General features: G+C 41.2%; 1 protein-coding gene across 1 annotated transcript in view; it reads left to right on the top strand.

Moving 5' to 3' along the window:
* LOC120020156 (disks large-associated protein 1-like) overlaps positions 1 to 3,421 on the top strand; it is a 37,464-nt gene extending 34,043 nt beyond the window's left edge. Inside the window, exons 7-10 of the mRNA XM_038963631.1 lie at positions 314 to 753; positions 959 to 1,050; positions 1,161 to 1,313; positions 3,206 to 3,421. Coding sequence (XP_038819559.1) covers positions 314 to 753; positions 959 to 1,050; positions 1,161 to 1,313; positions 3,206 to 3,421 — 901 coding nt within the window. The remainder of the gene's footprint in view (positions 1 to 313; positions 754 to 958; positions 1,051 to 1,160; positions 1,314 to 3,205) is intronic.
* Positions 3,422 to 18,296: the final 14,875 nt, after the last annotated feature.

Raw genomic sequence — 18,296 nt, 5'->3', positions numbered from 1 at the left:
CCTTCCCTTCCCTCACTCTGTGTCTCTATACACCTCCCACACTAAAACTCTGTGTGGGATGTTCATTCATAGTACCATGGATTGGCTCAAAATGTGGTAAAATGCACCTTCCATCCATCAGAATGGATGGAGAATATAATATTGCAGTACTGGTAGTTTCAGAGCAAATGCAGGGCCTTAAGTTTTTCTGACCACATTGTGACCTGGCCAGAAAAAACTCTGCACCTTATGTATAGCCTTAAATTAGGTTCAAGTTTTTCCTAGTCAGGTCACCTCAGACTGAGCACTGATGTATATCTCCCCCTGTTGGCAGATACCGGCAGTTCATCCGCTCCAACAGTGTAACGGCAGCAGTACAGGCAGACCTGGACATGCCTGACATGTTAGACAGCCCCCTGGACTCCCCAGAAACAGATCTGCCCTTCTCAGGCTCTGTGTCCCGCAAGTACTCCCGCGAAGCCGCCACCTCGCCAGCCTCTGCCTCCACCGTCAGCATCCAGGGCTCGGGCAACCACTACCACGCCTGTACCTCAGACGACTACGATGACGTGTGCTTCGACCCGTCCATCCTGCCCCCGCCTGACCCCTGGATCGACAGCGTGACCGAAGATCCCCTGGAGGTAGTCCAGAAGTTTGTGTGCCAGAGGGACGGACGCTGGTTCCTCAAGCTGCTGCAGGCCGAGACGGACCGCATGAAGGGCTGGTGCAGACAGATGAAGCAGGACGAACAGGAGAACGACCTGCCGGATGACAGTGAGTCTGGCCTGTCCAAAAGCATTTACACCACTACCTATCACAATTGTGTGAGTGCAGTGGAGGCTAGTGCCGCGTAGTTGTGCGTAAATGTACTTGTGATAGGTACAATTAGGTGGCCTCATTCCAGCCATTACAATGAGACAGTCCTCTGATTTCTCCCTGTGTGATCTGATCTGTATTTACATTATCTTCCTCTCCACAGTCTTGGGGAAAATGAGGCTTGCCGTAGGAAGTGCTCAGCTCCTGATGTCACAGAAGTTCCAGCAGTTCCGGGAACTTTGTGAGGAGAACCTGGTGTGCGACTCTTCTAGTTCTTCAGTTTCCTTTGACTCCCCCTGTTCTTCACATAAAATCTGAGATAAAACTCTGTTTCATTCTTCCCTTTTTTACTGATCTGGGATCAGAACCCCAACGCCCGCCCGCGGCCCATCTCTCAGGACCTGGCTGGTTTCTGGGACATGCTCCAGCTGTCCATCGAGAACATCAGCCTGAAGTTTGATGAGCTGCACCAGCTGAGGGCCAACAACTGGAAGCCCCTGGACCCCCCGGAGAGAAAGGTAAAACAGGCGTCCAGGACCAGCTAGTATCTGTCTGTGCTGTCTAAGTCAATGCAGACTCAGCTCATCATTCCGACCAGCCAAGATATACTGCTCATGCAGAAACAAATCAGTAGCTTTAACTCATTGCATGATCTAGTATCGCTGTTGTAACTTCACAATTATTATTTGTTAACATACTGTATCAATGATTTTCTTTGGTTTGGCAACAAATTACTTTTGTCTAGATCAGTGGTCACCAACCTTTTCTGAGTCCAGATCACTTCATGAGTCAAAATACAAGTTGAGATCTACCGCTCAAATTATTTTTAAACATGACTTAAACATAAGCCTATGCAACATTAACCATTTAAAAACAGTTCTGTAGCAATGACATTTGTGCAGTAGGCTATACACCCAATACATTATCATTGCATAATTTGAATGCTTGAATTGCCCTGCCAATGTTGTTCTTCTCAGACTATTGTTAAATTATATTTTTAAAATGGAGGTATATGATCACACTGGTAATAGATACTTTGTTGTATTACTTGTGACGCACAGCTGAGTGATGGCCTGCATCTGATGGTCAGTCTGAGGGGAGGGAGAGAGCAGCAGTGAGGCTGCCTCTCACCCGAATCACTGTCCCTCTGCTGTCCCTCCTTCCACTGACAAAAGGGGACTCGGTCTTTCAGTTGATGGCAAAACTCAAGTGGCACTGCATTATTTCAGCCTCATGGACCAATTCATGTTACCCCTATGTCCAGAGAAAGTGAAATATTCCTGGATATTAAAAAAGACACAAGCCGCTAATAATAACAATGCAAGCTTATGGGAACACTTTGCTAGAGGCTACTCCTTTCATGCAGTGGCAGTGCTGTTTGTAGCGTAAGTGGAAGTAGGGAGAACGTGCATTTTAAGTGTTGACATTGCTGAATAACAACTTAAACATGAGCTTGCTCATAAAAACAGCAGCTCTTTGCTGTATTCGTTGAGTCTCATGTTTTTAAACCATTTGAAATCTCACAGTATCGATTTTGCTGTGCGATCGAGTCTTCTTTTAACAGTCTATGGTTTGATGAAACTGTGCAGACACAGTGATCTGAGCTATCTGATTGGCCAGTGGTAGGCCTATAGTTGCACTTGATTTGCTCTCTGGGCCTGCTGGGTAGGTGGCGTTCTCCCTTCAGACACATGAAATGGTTAAAAAATGGGAACACTTTGCCTTCCCGGCACTAGGGCTGCTGAATCAAGTGCACCTACCGCCAACAGCATGAAAAAATAAATAAAAATAGGAACGCAAGGCTTTATCGTTGGGGTTTTTACAGAAATGTTTGGTGCTCGACTAGGAATACCTTGGAGATCGACCGGTTGGTGACCACTGGTCTAGATGGTGAGGGTTTATGAGATGTACCGCATACCTTTAAGTGCTTCACATGGCGTGAATCACACATTACAACTTATACGCCATCAATAGTTCTATACATCATCATATTCATTCAGTTTTATACACAATCCTTTAACACAGTGAAACACATCACACCCAAAAGTTGAATGTTGCCATTTCCTGTCATTTGTTGTATTAGCGACTGTAGAGATGTTGTTACTGTACAGTATCATGGCTGTTGCATTTTATACTGTTGATTTCCTGACCGCTTCTCCATGTTTTTGTTCTGTTGTTCTTGTCGACAGTGAGCTGATTTTGAGAAGTCATTCCATCTGGCACGCACCACGGGGCCTGACCTCGCTGGGCCACCGTACCTCATGCAGTCAGTCGCCCCCCCGCTGCTGCGTCGTGTGTGGTTGTCTATCTGTAGCGCTAGCCGTGTGCTGCTATAGGTGTACTAATGCTGTCTACGCTCCTGTCCCCCCTCCCCCCGAGGGCTAACTGACTATTTGTCATCCCTGTTCAGGAGAGACGGATCCCCCCTCCTGTGCCAAAGAAACCCCCAAAAGGTCACCCTCCCCTGGCCCGTGATAGGTCCCTGGAGAGCTCAGAGAAGCAGCGGCTGGATGCGCGCAAGCGCTTGATGGCCGCCAAGCGAGCTGCGTCGGTGCGGCAGAACTCAGCCACCGAGAGTGCAGACAGCATCGAGATCTATATCCCTGAGGCCCAGACCAGGCTATGAGCTCCGCGGCAGGCACACCTTCACCACTACCCACACAGACAGATTCACTTACATCTCACACACCACTAGATCACACACACAGGTAAACGCACACATAAGCTTTTAACGGTATGGTTCCTGTGAGCACACAGACCCACACAGATTTTGTAATATAACCACACTAACTCTTTTCTCTGTAGTGGGAAGAGAAATGCCAACTGTATAGTTGTTTCTTTTACATATTCTTGTCTCTCTCACAAATTTGATCCTGGTCTTGTTTCCATCTATGTAACATAGATCCTCGCTTGAAGATGACTCCTTCGTGATCCTTCTTTTAAAAAGTGTATCACTTTTACCCACACCTGTGTAACATACACCATGATCTTGTGAACTGTATAGCATTCTTAATCAATGTAGACACCTGTTGATATCCTAAAAGAAAGCAAATAAGTATGTTTGAGTATTTGGTTTCTTTAGCTATTTTTACTTTTACCTAAGCATGGGCCAAACAGAATCCCTTGCTTGATGTCCCATTCAACCTTCTCAATAGTTTTTTCTTTGATTGTAACATAATTGGCAAACGAACAGGGTATATTATGCTTAAGCAATATTCATTTGAAATCAGATCAAGTAAATGTGTAAAACAACTGAACACTTTGGTTTTGAAGTCCCATCTGTAAAGATCAGAGATTTTAGATAAAAAGGATGCCTTCTTTTCTGTAGCCAATTCTGTTGGTTTTGTCTGCTGATGCTGTCTATTCTAAAGACATAGTTGCTTATTCTAGAGAATCACTATCTGTTTAAACATTTGAATCATTAATGGTACAAGGACAACTAGAGACACTTTTCTTTGATACATGTACTTAATTGACTCATCCTGGGGATTTCCCTTCTGTAAAGTCAGACAGGTGTCTAGTGTAGATTTGTATGACAAGTGAGGATCTTTGTGGCGATAAGCAACCCAATATGAAATACCCTAAAAACATAGAGAGGGACACTTAAAAACATCTCTGGGATGCAAGTTGTTTCATTTCTTAACAATGTATTTCCAGTAGCAAGTTCAGTGGCTTAATTTTATTAGTAAACAGTTTCTTGGTATGTTAGTTCAATCCCAAATGGACTCCTGGAAGGCCATGTGACTGTGGTTGAGCAGGCTTAGCTCTGTTATTTCTCAGGAAGAGATGGAAATTCAGTCTGTCAAATCAGGGTCTCCTAGTGGTGTGTGTGTGTGTGTGTGTGTGTGTGTGTGTGTGTGTGTGTGTGTGTGTGTGTGTGTGTGTGTGTGTGTGTGTGTGTGTGTGTGTGTGTGTGTGTGTGTGTGTGTGTGTGTGTGTCGGTTTGTGTGTGTGTGTCCATCAGTGTTTAGAGGTGAGTGTGTGTGTGTTTGAGTGTGGTTCTCTTAAAGTGCTTCCTAATTTCCTCGTTTGATATGTTGGCCTGTCTTCAATACGGTCAAGTAGCCTCATGAACATACTGTACATAGTCAAAACAACACTTGTACTTGAAAATAGCCATGTGTGTGTTTGTACAGAAATTATACATGAGGATGTTCCTGTAAGCATGCAGACAATATTAGAAATACAAAATCTATACCTAATTTATACTTGTATTAGTTTATTTATTTAACTATATTTATTGATGATTTAGTTTTTTTACTGTTTGAATTCTGTTTTAGTGGTCTGTCATGCTACTCTGATCGTATGTTGTATTGTATAGAGATTATATGTGCATACATATGAACACAGAATAAAATAATTATCAACTCTGTCTTGACCATGTATTCATTTGCACTGACTGATTCCATTTTTCAGTCAGCCTGATGTTATTTTTATGTCTTGACCAATCAGTGCCGCTGATTTTATTTTTTTATTTGATTTATTAGGATCCCCATTAGCCGACCCCAATGGCGACTGCTAGTGTTACTGGGGTCCGACACAAAACGAAAAAGATATTATGAAATACTTTACAATTTACATACATTTAAAAACATTAACATGTAGTGTGTGTGTGCATCTATCATTCACACTTACAGTGCATTCGTAAAGTATTCAGTTACGTTAAAGCCTTATTCTAAAATCGATTAAATAGTTTCCCCCCCTCAAATCTACGCACAATGACCCGTAATGACAAAGAAAAAACAGGTTTTTAGAAATGTTTGCTAATTTATAAAAAATTAACAAATATCACAAGTATTTAGACCCTTTACTCAGTATATTGTTGAAGAATCTTTGGCAGCGATTACGGCCTCAAGTCTTCTTGGGTATGACGCTACAAGCTTGGCACACCTGTATTTGGGGAGTTTCTCCCATTCTTCTCTACAGATCCTTTGAAGCTCTGTCAGGTTGGATGGGGAGCATCGCTGCACAGCTATTTTCAGGTATCTCCAGAGATGTTCAATCAGGTTCAAGTCCGGGCTCTCGCTGGGCCACTCAAGGACATTCAGAGACTCGTCCCGAAGCCACTCCGGCCTTGTCTGGCTGTGTGCTTAGGATCGTTGTCCTGTTGGGAGGTAAACCTTCACCCCAGTCTGAGGTCCTGAGCACTCTGAAGAAGGTTTTCATCAAGGATCCCTTTGTGCTTTGCTCCGTTCACCTTTCCCTCGATCCTGACTAGTCACTCAGTCCATGCCACTGAAATACATCCCCACAGCATGATGCTGCCGCCACCATGCTTCGCCGTAGGGATGGTGCCAGGTTTCCTCCAGACGTGACGCTTGTCATTCAGGCCGAAGCGTTCAATCTTGGTTTCATCAGACCAGAGAATCTTTGTTTCTTATGGTCTGAGAGTCGTTTAGGTGCCTTTTGGCAAACTCCAAGCGTGTTGTCATGTGCCTTTTACTGAGGAGTGGCTTCCGTCTGGCCACTCTACCATAAAAGCCTGATTGGTGGAGTCCAGCACAGATGGTTGTCCTTCTGGAAGGTTCTCCCATCTCCACAGAGGAACTCTGGAGCTCTGTCAGAGTGGTCATTGGGTTCTTAGTCACCTCCCTGACCAAGGCCCTTCTCCCCCGATTGCTCAGTTTGGCTGGGCGGCCAGCTCTAGGTAAAGTCTTGGTGGTTCCAAACGTCTTCCATTTAAGAATGATGCAGGCGACTGTGTTCTTGGGGACCTTCAATGCAGCAGAAATGTTTTGGTACCCTTCCCCAGATCTGTGGCTTGACACAAACCTGTCTCGGAGCGCTAATGACAATTTATTCGACCCCATGGCTTAGTTTTTGCTCTGTCATGCATTGTCAACTGTGGGACCTTATATAGACAGGTGTGTGCCTTTCCAAATTATGTTCAATCAATTGAATTCAATTTTGAGTCTCATAGCAAAGGGTCTGAATACATACAGTTGAAGTTGAAAGTTCGCATACACCTCAGCCAAATACATTTAAACTCAGTTTTTCACAATTCCTGACATTTAATACTAGTAAAAATCCCTGTCTTAGGTCAGTTAGGATCACCACTTTATTTTAAGAATGTGAAATGTCAAAATCATAGTAGAGAGAATGATTTATTTCAGCTTTTATTTCTTTCATCACATTCCCAGTGGGTCAGAAGTTTACATACACTCAATTAGTATTTGGTAGCATTGCCTTTAAATTGTTTAACTTGGGTCAAACGTTTCAGGTAGCCTTCCACAAGCTTCCCACAATAAGTTGGGTGAATTTTGGCCCATTCCTCCTGACAGAGCTGGTGTAACTGAGTCAGGTTTGTAGGCCTCCTTGCTCGCACACACTTTTTCAGTTCTGCCCACAAATTTTCAAAGGGATTGAGGTCAGGGCTTTGTGATAGCCACTCAAATACCTTGACTTTGTTGTCCTTAACCTTTCTGAACCACCCATCCCGGATCCGGGATAATTGTCATCAGCAACGCTGAATAGCATAGCATAGCATAGCGCCACAGTGAAATAATATTACTAGAAAATATTCATATTCATGAAATCACAAGTGCAATATTGCAAAACACAGTTTAGCCTTTTGTTAATCCACCTGTCGTCTCAGATTTTGAAATTATGCTTTACAACGAAAGCAATACAAGTGTTTGTGTAAGTTTATCGATCACTCGACAAAACATTAAGTACACTTAGCATCAGGTAACTTGGTCACAAATCAGAAAAGCAATCAAAGTAATCGTTTACCTTTGATGATCTTCGGATGTTTTTAATCACGAGACTCCCAGTTAGACAACAAATGTTCCTTTTGTTCCATAAAGATATTTTTATATCCAAATACCTCCGTTCGTTTCGCTGAGAAATTCACAGGAAAAAGCGTTCACGACAACGCAGACAAACATTCCAGATAATATCCATAATGTCCACAGAAACACGTCAAACGTTTTTTATAATCAATCCTCAGGTTGTTTTTCAAATATCTATTCGATAATATATCAACCGGGAGTGTTGGTTTTTCACTAGGACCGGGAGTAACAATGGCCTTTCTCTGTTGCGCACAACTCACTCTGAGAGCCCCCACCTATCAACTTACGCAATGTGATCGTTCTCGCTCATTTTTCAAAATAAAAGCCTGAAACTATGTCTTAAGGCTGTTGACACCTTAGGGAAGCCATAGAAAAAGGAATCTGGTTGATATCCCTTTAAATGGGTAATAGGGATGCATAAGAACAGAGAGGTTTCAAAAACAGAGGCACTTCCTGATTGGATTTTCCTCAGGTTTTAGCCTGCAATATCAGTTCTGTTAAACTCACAGACAGAATTTTGACAGTTTTGGAAACTTTAGAGTGTTTTCTATCCTAATCTGACAATTATATGCATATTCTAGTTTCGGGGGCTGAGAAATAGGCAGTTTCAAATGGGTACGTTTTTTAGCCAAAAATGAAAATACTGCCCCCTACACTTAAGAAGTTTTAAGCCTTTTTGCCGCAACTTTGGAAGTATGCTTGGGGTCATTGTCATTTTGGAAGACCCATTTGCAACCAAGCTTTAACTTCCTGACTGATTTCTTGAGATGTTGCTTCAATATATCCACATAATTGTAAATTCCTCATGATGCCATCTATTTTGTGAAGTGCACCAGTCCCTCATGTAGCAAAGCACCCCCACAACATGATGCTGACATCCCCGTGCTTCACGGTTGGGATGGTGTTCTTCGGCTTGCAAGCATCCCCCTTTTTCCTTCAAACATAACGATGGTCATTATGTCCAAACAGATATTTTTGTTTCATCAAACCAGAGGACATTTCTCCAAAAAGTATGATCTTGTCCCCATGTGCAGTTGCAAACCGTAGTCTGGATTTTTTATGGCGGTTTTTGAGTAGTGTCTTCTTCCTTGCTGAGCGGCTTTCAGGTTATGTCGATATAGGACTCCTTTTACTGTGGATATAGATACTTTTGAACCTGTTTCCTCCAGTATCTTCACAAGGTCCTTTGCTGTTGTTCTGGGATTGATTCGCACTTTTCGCACCAAAGTATGTCCTTCTCTAGGAGACAGAACGAGTCTCCTTCCTGAGCGGTATGACGGCTGCGTGGTCCCATGGTGTTTATACTTGCGTACTATTGTTTGTACAGATGAACGTGGTACCTTCAGGCATTTGGAAATAGCTCCCAAGGACGAACCAGACTTGTGGAGGTCTACCATTTTTTTTTTGAGGTCTTGGCTGATTTCTTATTGATTTTCCCATGATGTCAAGCAAAGAGGCACTGAGTTTGAAGGTAAGCCTTGAAATACATCCACAGGTACACCTGCAATTGACTCAAATTATTTCAATTAGCCTATCAGAAGCTTCTAAAGCCATGACATAATTTTCCGGAATTTTCCAAGCTGTTTAATGGCACAGTCAACTTAGTGTATGTAAACTTCTGACCGACTGGAATTGTGATACAGTGAATTATAAGTGAAATAATCTGTCTGTAAACAATTGTTGGAAAAATGACTTGTGGCATGCACAAAGTAGATGTCCTAACTGACTTGCCAAAACTATAGATTGTTAACAAGGAATATGTGGAGTGGTTGAAAAACGAGTTTTAATTACTCTGACCTAAGTGTATGTAAACTTCCGACTTCAACTGTATTTAAATAAGGTATTTCTGTTTTTTGTTTTTATATGTTTACAAAAATGTCATAACTGTTTTTGCTTTGTCGTTATGGGGTTGTGTGTGTAGATTAAGCAAAACATGTATTTAATTTGTTTTAGAATAAGGCTGTAACGTAACACATTGTGGAAAAAGTCAAAGGGTCTGAATACTTCCCGAATGCACTGTACATGTCAGTGCATACACACAACAAGTAGGTCACATGAGGGAGAGTTATTGTGCCATGAGGTGTTGCTTTATTTGTTTTTTGAAAACAGGTTTGCTGTTCACTTGCGCTATATGACATGTAAAGGAGTTCCATGCACTCATGTCCCTGTAGAATACTGTATGTTTCCTTGAATTTGTTCTGGACCTGGGGACTGTGAAAAGACCCCTGGTGGCATGTCTGGTGGGGTATGTGTGTTTGTCAGTGCTGTGTGTAAGTTGACTATGCAAACATTTTGGAATTTCCAACACATTAATATTTCTTATAAAATCAAGAAGTGATGCAGTCAGTCTTTCCTCAACTCTTAGCCAAGAGAGACTGGCATGCATCGTATTAGTATTAGCCCTCTGATTACAATGAAGAGCAAGACGTGCGGCTCTGTTCTAGGCCAGCTGCTGCTTAACTAGGTCTTTGCAGCACTTGCTTTGTGGAGTGTTGTGTCAGAAAAGCAGAGCATCTCTTTATTACAGACAGACCTCTCCCCATCTTTATTACCATTGAATCTGTATGTTTTGACCATGACAGTTTACAATCAAAGTTAACATCAAGTAATTTAGTCTTCTCAACTTGTTCAACAGCCACACCATTCATTACCAGAATCAGTGGAGGTCTAGAATTTAGGGAATGATTTGAACCAAATACAATGCTCCTAGTTTTAGAGATGTTCAGGACCAGTTTATTACTGGCCACCCATTCCTAAACAGACTGCAACTCTTTGTTAAGGGTTTCAGTGACTTCATTAGCTGTGGTTGTTGACGCATATATGGTTGAATCATCAGCATACATGGACACACATGATTTGTTTCATGCCAGTGGCAGGTCATTGGTAAAAATAGAAAAGAGTAGAGGGCTGCCCTGCAGTACACCACACTTTACATGTCTGACATTAGAGAAGCTTCCATTAAAGAAAACCCTTTGAGTTCAATTAGATAGCTCTGCATCCACGATATGGAAGAGTTTGAAAAGCCATAGCACAAGGTTTCTCAACAAAAGATTATGGTCAATAATATCAAAGGCTGCACTGAAATCTAACAGTACAGCTCCCACAATCTTATCAATTTCTTTTAACCAATCATCAGTGATTTGAGAGAGATCGGTGAAATTGTTTACTGGTCCAAAACCAACTCCCTTATCTATAAGCATGCTTAAAGTATGTTGTTAATTTTTTTACAGAGAAATAGCATTGTATTTGGTCAAACATGTTGTTCAACAGTTTGCAAAGAGCTGATAGGTCTGCTGTTAGAACCAGTGAAGGCCACTTTACCACTCTTGGGTAGCGGAATGACTTTGGCTTCCCTCCAGGTCTGAGGACCAAGACTTTCCTCTAGGCTCAGATGAAATATATGACAGATAGGAGTGTCCATATAGTCAGCTTCCATCCTCAATAGCTTCCCACCTAAGTTGTCAATGCCAGGAGGTTATTGATCGATAATAACAATTTTTCCATCTCCCCCACACTAACTTTACAAAATTCAAATGCTTTTCCTTTCTTTTTATTTTGTTGCATGAGCATGATGGCTCACTGTTCATTGTTGGCATTTCCTGCCTAAGCTTGTCCACTTTGCCAGTGAAGGAATCATTCAAATAATTGGGAACATCAAATGGTTTTATGATGAATATTCCATCTGATTCTATGAAAGATGGAGTTGAATGTGTCTTTGTGCCCATAACTTAATTTAAAGTAGGCCTACTCCGAAGGTTTTTTCTGATGTGTTTTGAGCAATTTTTCTTCAATGTGATGCCTCACCATTAATGATCCACTCCTTGACCAAAAATAACAGCATTATATCTGCAATATTGGGACATAAATAAATTAAACATATTGTATAATTAAAAGATGCCCAAAATGTAGATGTACAAAGGAGGAGAAGCTACAGTACTCTTGAAATGGTTAACCCGTGTTTAATACCTGCACATTATGATAATATCCTTGTTGACCACCAGGCGTCCTCAATGGCCAGAAAACATTACAGAATGTTCAGATAAAATAAATGTATTGCATAGAACAGACACAGACCTACTTTACTTCTAAGAGTGTATATAACAGAAAAAGGTTATTCGTTTTCCCCATAGGAGAGCGCTTTTTGTTTCCTGGTAGAACCCTTTGGTGGTGAAAAAGGTTATACAACATTTTAGTGGTGAAAGGGTTCCACATATAACATTTTATTAGTGAAAGGTTTTCACCCGCCCCCCCCCCCCCCCCCCCCAGAAGGTTCTCAAATGGGAACAATTGATGGTTTGAGGTAGGACCTACTTTTCGTTAAGTGTAGGGTAAAAATGGTCAGCTCTACACATTAGATTTCTATCTGCAACTTTATTAGGAGCACCCCACTGATGGCATACTACATTTCAATTTAAGTTACTCCATTTAAAGGAAGTATGCATCAAAACTATGTTTGTGTAAAAGTTAAATTCCATTGTTTGTCAATAATTCATATTCAGATATGCATAGGAACATATAATTTACCTGTCAAGATAGGGTAGAGCAGATGGGTGAAATTTCACATCAGGGATCAACTTTTCACCTTTATTTTGGGGGGTTAAAATAACCCTGTGCCATCTTAAATGATGTTGGTCCCTCCTTGCTATTTGATTACATCCGATGATACCACATTGTAGTTTATTATCAAGATCATGCTGATAATCCCATGACATTTGGTTGAAATATTAATTAACTTTCCCGTTTCCATTTGAACAAGGAGGAGGATGAACCGAGGATATGGGGAAAATAATCTAACATTATTTTGATCTGGATTTAAACCTGCCCCAGGGCAATCTGATACTCAAGAGTGTTGGGCCTGGTCCATCCCTAGATGGGAGACCAGATGCTGCTGGAAGTACATGGTATTGGATGGCCAGTAGGGGGCACTTATCGCTCTACACCCAAACGCCCCAGGCAGTACTGAGAACTCTGTACAGATCCTCTGCTAAAAACTCTAACCCGACACTAATCCCAATTGAGTTAACCCCAGTGTCCCGGCTAGATTCTCAACCTGGCTTCTATATTGTGTCTAATTCCCAGTTATTTGGCTAATTGGCTAATTGAAACTCTTTACTCTACCTTCAACCTTTCTTCAGGTTATTGCTTTAGCCTAGATTGTGTCAATTTACATGCAGGTAAGTAAAATGATAGGTGATAATACTATTAAAACAATTTGCTCAAGATTCTATCAAATAATATAGCCAATGCAAAATGTATTTATTTGTAGAGCACATTTCCCACACAAAATGTGCTTAACACACCACCTATCTATGGCAAAACATAATCATATTCAAAATCAAAAGTCAGTTTGAAAAGGAAGGTCTTAAATGATAAAGAATGCAATTAAAGCTATCTCTTTGACATATGCAGGTGAGACAAGACACGAGCCATAGAACTGCATGGGTATTTTTGTCCCATGCAGCAGCGCATATTTCCTTCCATGTCACTCTTGATTCCAACTAATCAACTTAAATTGTAGGCCTATGTGTTTATTTTGCCTGGATGTCTGTCTGTCTGACGCTATGAGCTCTGACGCTTTGGGAGAGAAACGGTAAATGGCCACCTACAGGTTAACACGGGTCACCAGATTGCCACCCTGAAACTCAATATGGATGTATCATGTACAGAATGGTTAGCCATATGTCGGGCTAGTTATTCACTTATCATTTAATCCCACTTGACTAAACTGCTATTTTGGCTACTTAGAAAACAGACCGAAAGATTAGATGTTGTAAACGAGACCAAACCAGACAGGAAGCACCAGGTTTCCTGCGTTGTATTAAAATGTGTATGACGCTAGAATATCCCTACCCTTATCTCTCTGCGTGAAACAGCCTTAACCGCCCAGGGCTCCGGTCAGAGACTTTCAGATTAGTGCTAAAAATCTATCAGGCCAAGGAATAGTGAATCAATAATCTTCCTTGATGTCTTTGAGGATCTATATATATATATATATATATATATGATTTACTTAAGCAATTGTAATGTTAATATGTTGTCGACTGAAGAGGGGTATATGGGTGGAGGGAAGAGAGACATTGGGAGCTTTGATTAGTGGTGTCATTCATTTTGCTACCTGTTGAAGTGCGCTGATTAAATGTTTAATAATTGTTTGAGTCATAGGCTAATCATCAGACTTGTTGGAAATGAGCAAAGTAATGATAATTTACACTACATCATAAACACAAGACTCTGCTCTGCATTGTGTGCCTATAAGCCTTCAAACATTTTGTTAACAAGTTATGGATGCTGCACTTGGTGAGAAGAGAACGCCTAACTAGTGTGTCGGTGGAAAATTAGAAGACAATATCTCAAACAATACATTAGTTTAAGAACTTCGTTTGCATTCATTGCTATCAATGACTCAAGTCTCTCCAGACCCCATGAGCACCGTTCTAATTTGTCTTGCAATCTGGAGAGCGAGCGCCCCGCGCGCTATTTCAGTTGCCACGGCGCATGTGGTGGGATTCCCAGGGAATCACCAGTGTTTCAGCAGCTTGCTTATCCACCTCGCGCTGACACTCTGACCTCCTCAATCAGTCCATGAAAACGCATGGTTGTGGTAGTCAATGGCACTTTACCAGCAAGCTTTTCAGGTACCAGGTCACTAAAAATGTGAGATAAAAAGAAAAGCGTGCGAGCAGAATAAAAGCAATTTAATGGCACAAGGCTGGACGTGCGACTATGGTGCAGGGCTGACTCCAGCACCACAGGATATGCTGGTTACATTGGGTAACCTGTGAGTCTTAATATTTTGATTTCTGTCATCATTCGTTCTGTGTGGACGCGTTATGGTAAATTGCACTATCTATGAATGCATTAGTTACAGGTGCTATTATTAATGATTAGGCCCATAGGCTAGTGTTCACCTGAAAACGTACATACTCGGCATAAATGTTTATAGCACATTTTCTTAACCCAAAAAATACCTTGTCACTTGATACTCTGTTTACATGTGCGCTCCAAAGCACGTGTAAACTTGCATAGCAAGGTGTAACATTTATTTAATCGTTTTGTATCTGTTTAAACCATTTAGTTTGCATTTTTGTCTTGCATCTCTATAAAATATTTTGGACACTCAAGATGGATTTCTGTGATGATTACGGCCACCTTTTGCACTGGGCTTTTCACTTTCTAAGAAAGAGATTTTCCATATCCATGTGTTTTAAGCACAGCAGTAGGCTATATGTTAATGTATCACTTGATTAGTGAGCGTAAAGCTACTTTGAAAAATCTACAATTAAACTATAGGCGTAGGCTATTGAGTCCTGGAATCATGCATCACTGGCCCTCCCTCACCGTGAATTGTAATACACCATGACCTTCGTAAAACACCTAATTTATAATGTTCACCATTATACCGTCTGTTGAAGCGACCCAAGTGTTGCTGTTCCCATGCCGGCGCTCGCTTTGCAGCGTCCGCTGGCACTGAGATACAGTATGTCACACTGGTGAATTGATTGTGTGACGTTGATAGTCACGGTCCTGTCTGCGAGCAATTTGTAAATTAACGACCAGTCAGCACCCAGGCACCAGTCTGGTGCAATAAATAATCATGCAAACCTGTGGATCTATTGCATGTAAACATGAACATATCATTAAAGCCAGTATGAATCAAGCAAATGGGTTTATTATCAGATTCATAGCATACTTTCCAATTCCAAAATATATTTAAAAGGTCTAGGATAGGTGGAAATATATTATATTATGTTATATTAGCTCTTCTAACATAAACGTAGGCCTATTATAAGAAAACCAAAATGCGCATGCAAGGTGCAAAGCAGCATCAGCACTCATTATTATGGGACGTGTTGCATTGACTGGCTCACCGCGCAAGTGGCGTTATTCCCACGGCCTGTGCCTCCAATGCCTCACGTTGTAGCTTGCGGCGAGCCTACAGTTAAAGACTTGTTTTCTCCTTCGACTAACAAAGTGACCCCCTCCATCTTAATATGAATGGGAGTGAATGGGAGTTTCGTAGACTCCGACCAGTCAACATTTCAGGTACCTGCGTAAACGCCCTCTGACGCGCACTGTGAGGGCATATTACCTTTACTCTGACACCAGTTTCCCCATAATAAAACCATACTTTCTGTCGTCTGTGTGTCGGTCTCTTTACTGGTGAATTTATTTATGTTCATGGAAGCACTTAGGCTAAAGGACTTTTATTATGGTGCTGAACACCTGAAGGGTTTAAGTCGAGTTTTCTTACCATACTATGGACTATTTGGTATCGCATTCATAGAATGTTGGGCACATTTTTACGCACATCCAACATATTAGCCCAACACATGATACAAATCGTCAGATATTTCCTAATCAGACAATTTATATAATTGTCATTGGGGTACAATTATGTCTATAATAATAGTGGTTGCAAGATAGAATCCCCGAGCTGACAAGGTAAAAATCTGTCGTTCTGCCCCTGAACAAGGCAGTTAACCCACTGTTCCTAGGCCGTCATTGTAAATAAGAATTTGTTCTTAACTGACTTGCCTAGTTAAATAAAGGTTAAATTAAAAAATACTCCAGCACACATGGTTTCAAGACAACCAGAAAGACTACTTTTCGATAAAGGCAGGTGAATTCAACCTTTAATGTGAAAACTGAAACAAAAATGTCAATGAGATTATTAAAATGATGCAAGTTGAGTTTGAACATTTTGCTAGCCTAATATTTTGTGGCTGCTTTTGATATTAATAGGCGACCCCGCCAATATTTCACTAAGCCTTCAGGTAGGCTACCTGTTGCAATATAAGTGTTGCACTATAAGTGCATCCCTATCTTTGATTGAGATCAAACAAAATGAATAACTTATTTGGAGCATTGCCTGCAATATAGGATACATTTCAACTCTGCACTAGACAGATGATCATCCCACAGATCAACCCTCATTGAGATGATCACCACTAGGTTTCATTAAAATCAACAGGTATGATGCAGTTATGCAAGTTTTCTTTGTCAAATCATAAGCATCTATAACCCATTTTATATATAATATAATCTCATAATGATGACTATAACTACAGCTATTCTCAGTCTGTAACCTTTCTCCTATATTTGAAGACATCGTAACATAATGATAGGACTTCATAAGGTTTCATATATATGACGACACGTAATAAAACATCCCTGTTGGCAATAGGAAAAGTGGGCCTATTTCCAACTATTCTGTTTATCAAAGAGGAATTCCATATATTTTTTGCTGTAGCCTAACATTATTTTTGAGCTACAGATTTTGTAGTCACACTTGCAAGGGGCTCTCAATGTTTTGTGGCTGTTTTGCATTGTGCCCTTTTCACAATATTTTAAGATAAGAGCACTTCTTGTCATAAATTACTCGTTTACGGTGACAGAGGGTATGTCGCTATTGAGAGGCAAGAAACGCCCCTGCTTTGTCGGTAAAGTGCTCTCTTATTCTCTTTTGATTGTTGCGGCGTGAACAGGCGAGTGTCCACTGTGCAGAGCCAATGTGTAGGCAGAGCAGCATCGTAAAACCTATGACTGATGAACACATCATTATGTTCGCCTGTCTATCACTGAAATTACGTCTCATTTCAATGACATTATTCTCATACAAATGTTTACTCTGCGTTCTATGGGTTCTAATAGAAATTGGACTCCTCCAATAATGAAGTGCTCAGACCAAAGGACTCTAACAGCTTGCTGCGGGCACGAGTGGTCGGCTATTGAATTGGGCAGGTACCTGCTTTAAGATGACTGCCTTCATGAGGTGTCAGCAATGTTATCATTGTTATATGACCGACCTTTAATTACTACATCTTTTTTGTTCACTTTACACATTGGTTAGTCCCAATGGATGCAAGGGTGCAGGAGATGCAAGATAAGCCTATTCAATGCAGACTTTTTCTGTTCTCGAAAATGAGATTTTGAATAAGAGGAAACCAATTTAGATTGCATTGACAAAAGATCAATACGAGAATGAAGACGTGGAGCCTCCGTGGAGCCTCGGAAAGGACTCTGATGTGTATTACAATATAACAGCCTAATAATAATCTATTATTGTGGAAACGTGCGACCAGATGTGGACACTTATGCTGCAAGCAAATAATGTAATAGTTGTATTGAATCAAAATTCAATAAAGGAATGGGAATAACGCGATTACTTCAAAGAAAAGAGAAACCTGCACACTGCTCTTGCTGAAATACAAATGTTCACAAAAGTTCTGAGGAAGGCCAAGAATGAGGCCGACAGGTTAATTAAGCTTTAATAAGTAAATACAATATTAAAAAGTGATCCGTGCAAGAGCAGTGTGCGAGTTTCTCTTAAAAATAACTGTATTGAATAAAAGGTACAATGTTAGGGTGGCTGCGGGTTTTAGACTTAGTAGGTCATTGGTCCTCTAATGCTTTGTTTCCCCTATGTTCAGTTTTCCATGTAGGGCAGGAGTGGGTTAAGCGCTGCGCCATAAATGGAAGGGGGGGCTGAGTGGTAAGAGATTATTATCTCTAGGTGCACCCTCCACTGCGGAGCGTAGTGTATACTCAACGCTGATTGGCTGGCTTTTTTTGGTTAATGGCACACGACTATGGATGTAGTTATAAGAGTCCTCGCGTGCCAGCCTTCAGCTGAACTAACTCTTGAGCATCCAGAGACAGCGCAAAGAGCAAACTTGCTGTTACTGGGCAACACGAAAACAACAGCTAAAA

This window comes from Salvelinus namaycush, chromosome 25 (assembly GCF_016432855.1).
Source record: "Salvelinus namaycush isolate Seneca chromosome 25, SaNama_1.0, whole genome shotgun sequence".
Lineage (NCBI taxonomy): Eukaryota > Metazoa > Chordata > Actinopteri > Salmoniformes > Salmonidae > Salvelinus > Salvelinus namaycush.
Note: the sequence above shows the minus strand (reverse complement) of the source record. Positions and strands in the feature narration are given on the sequence as shown.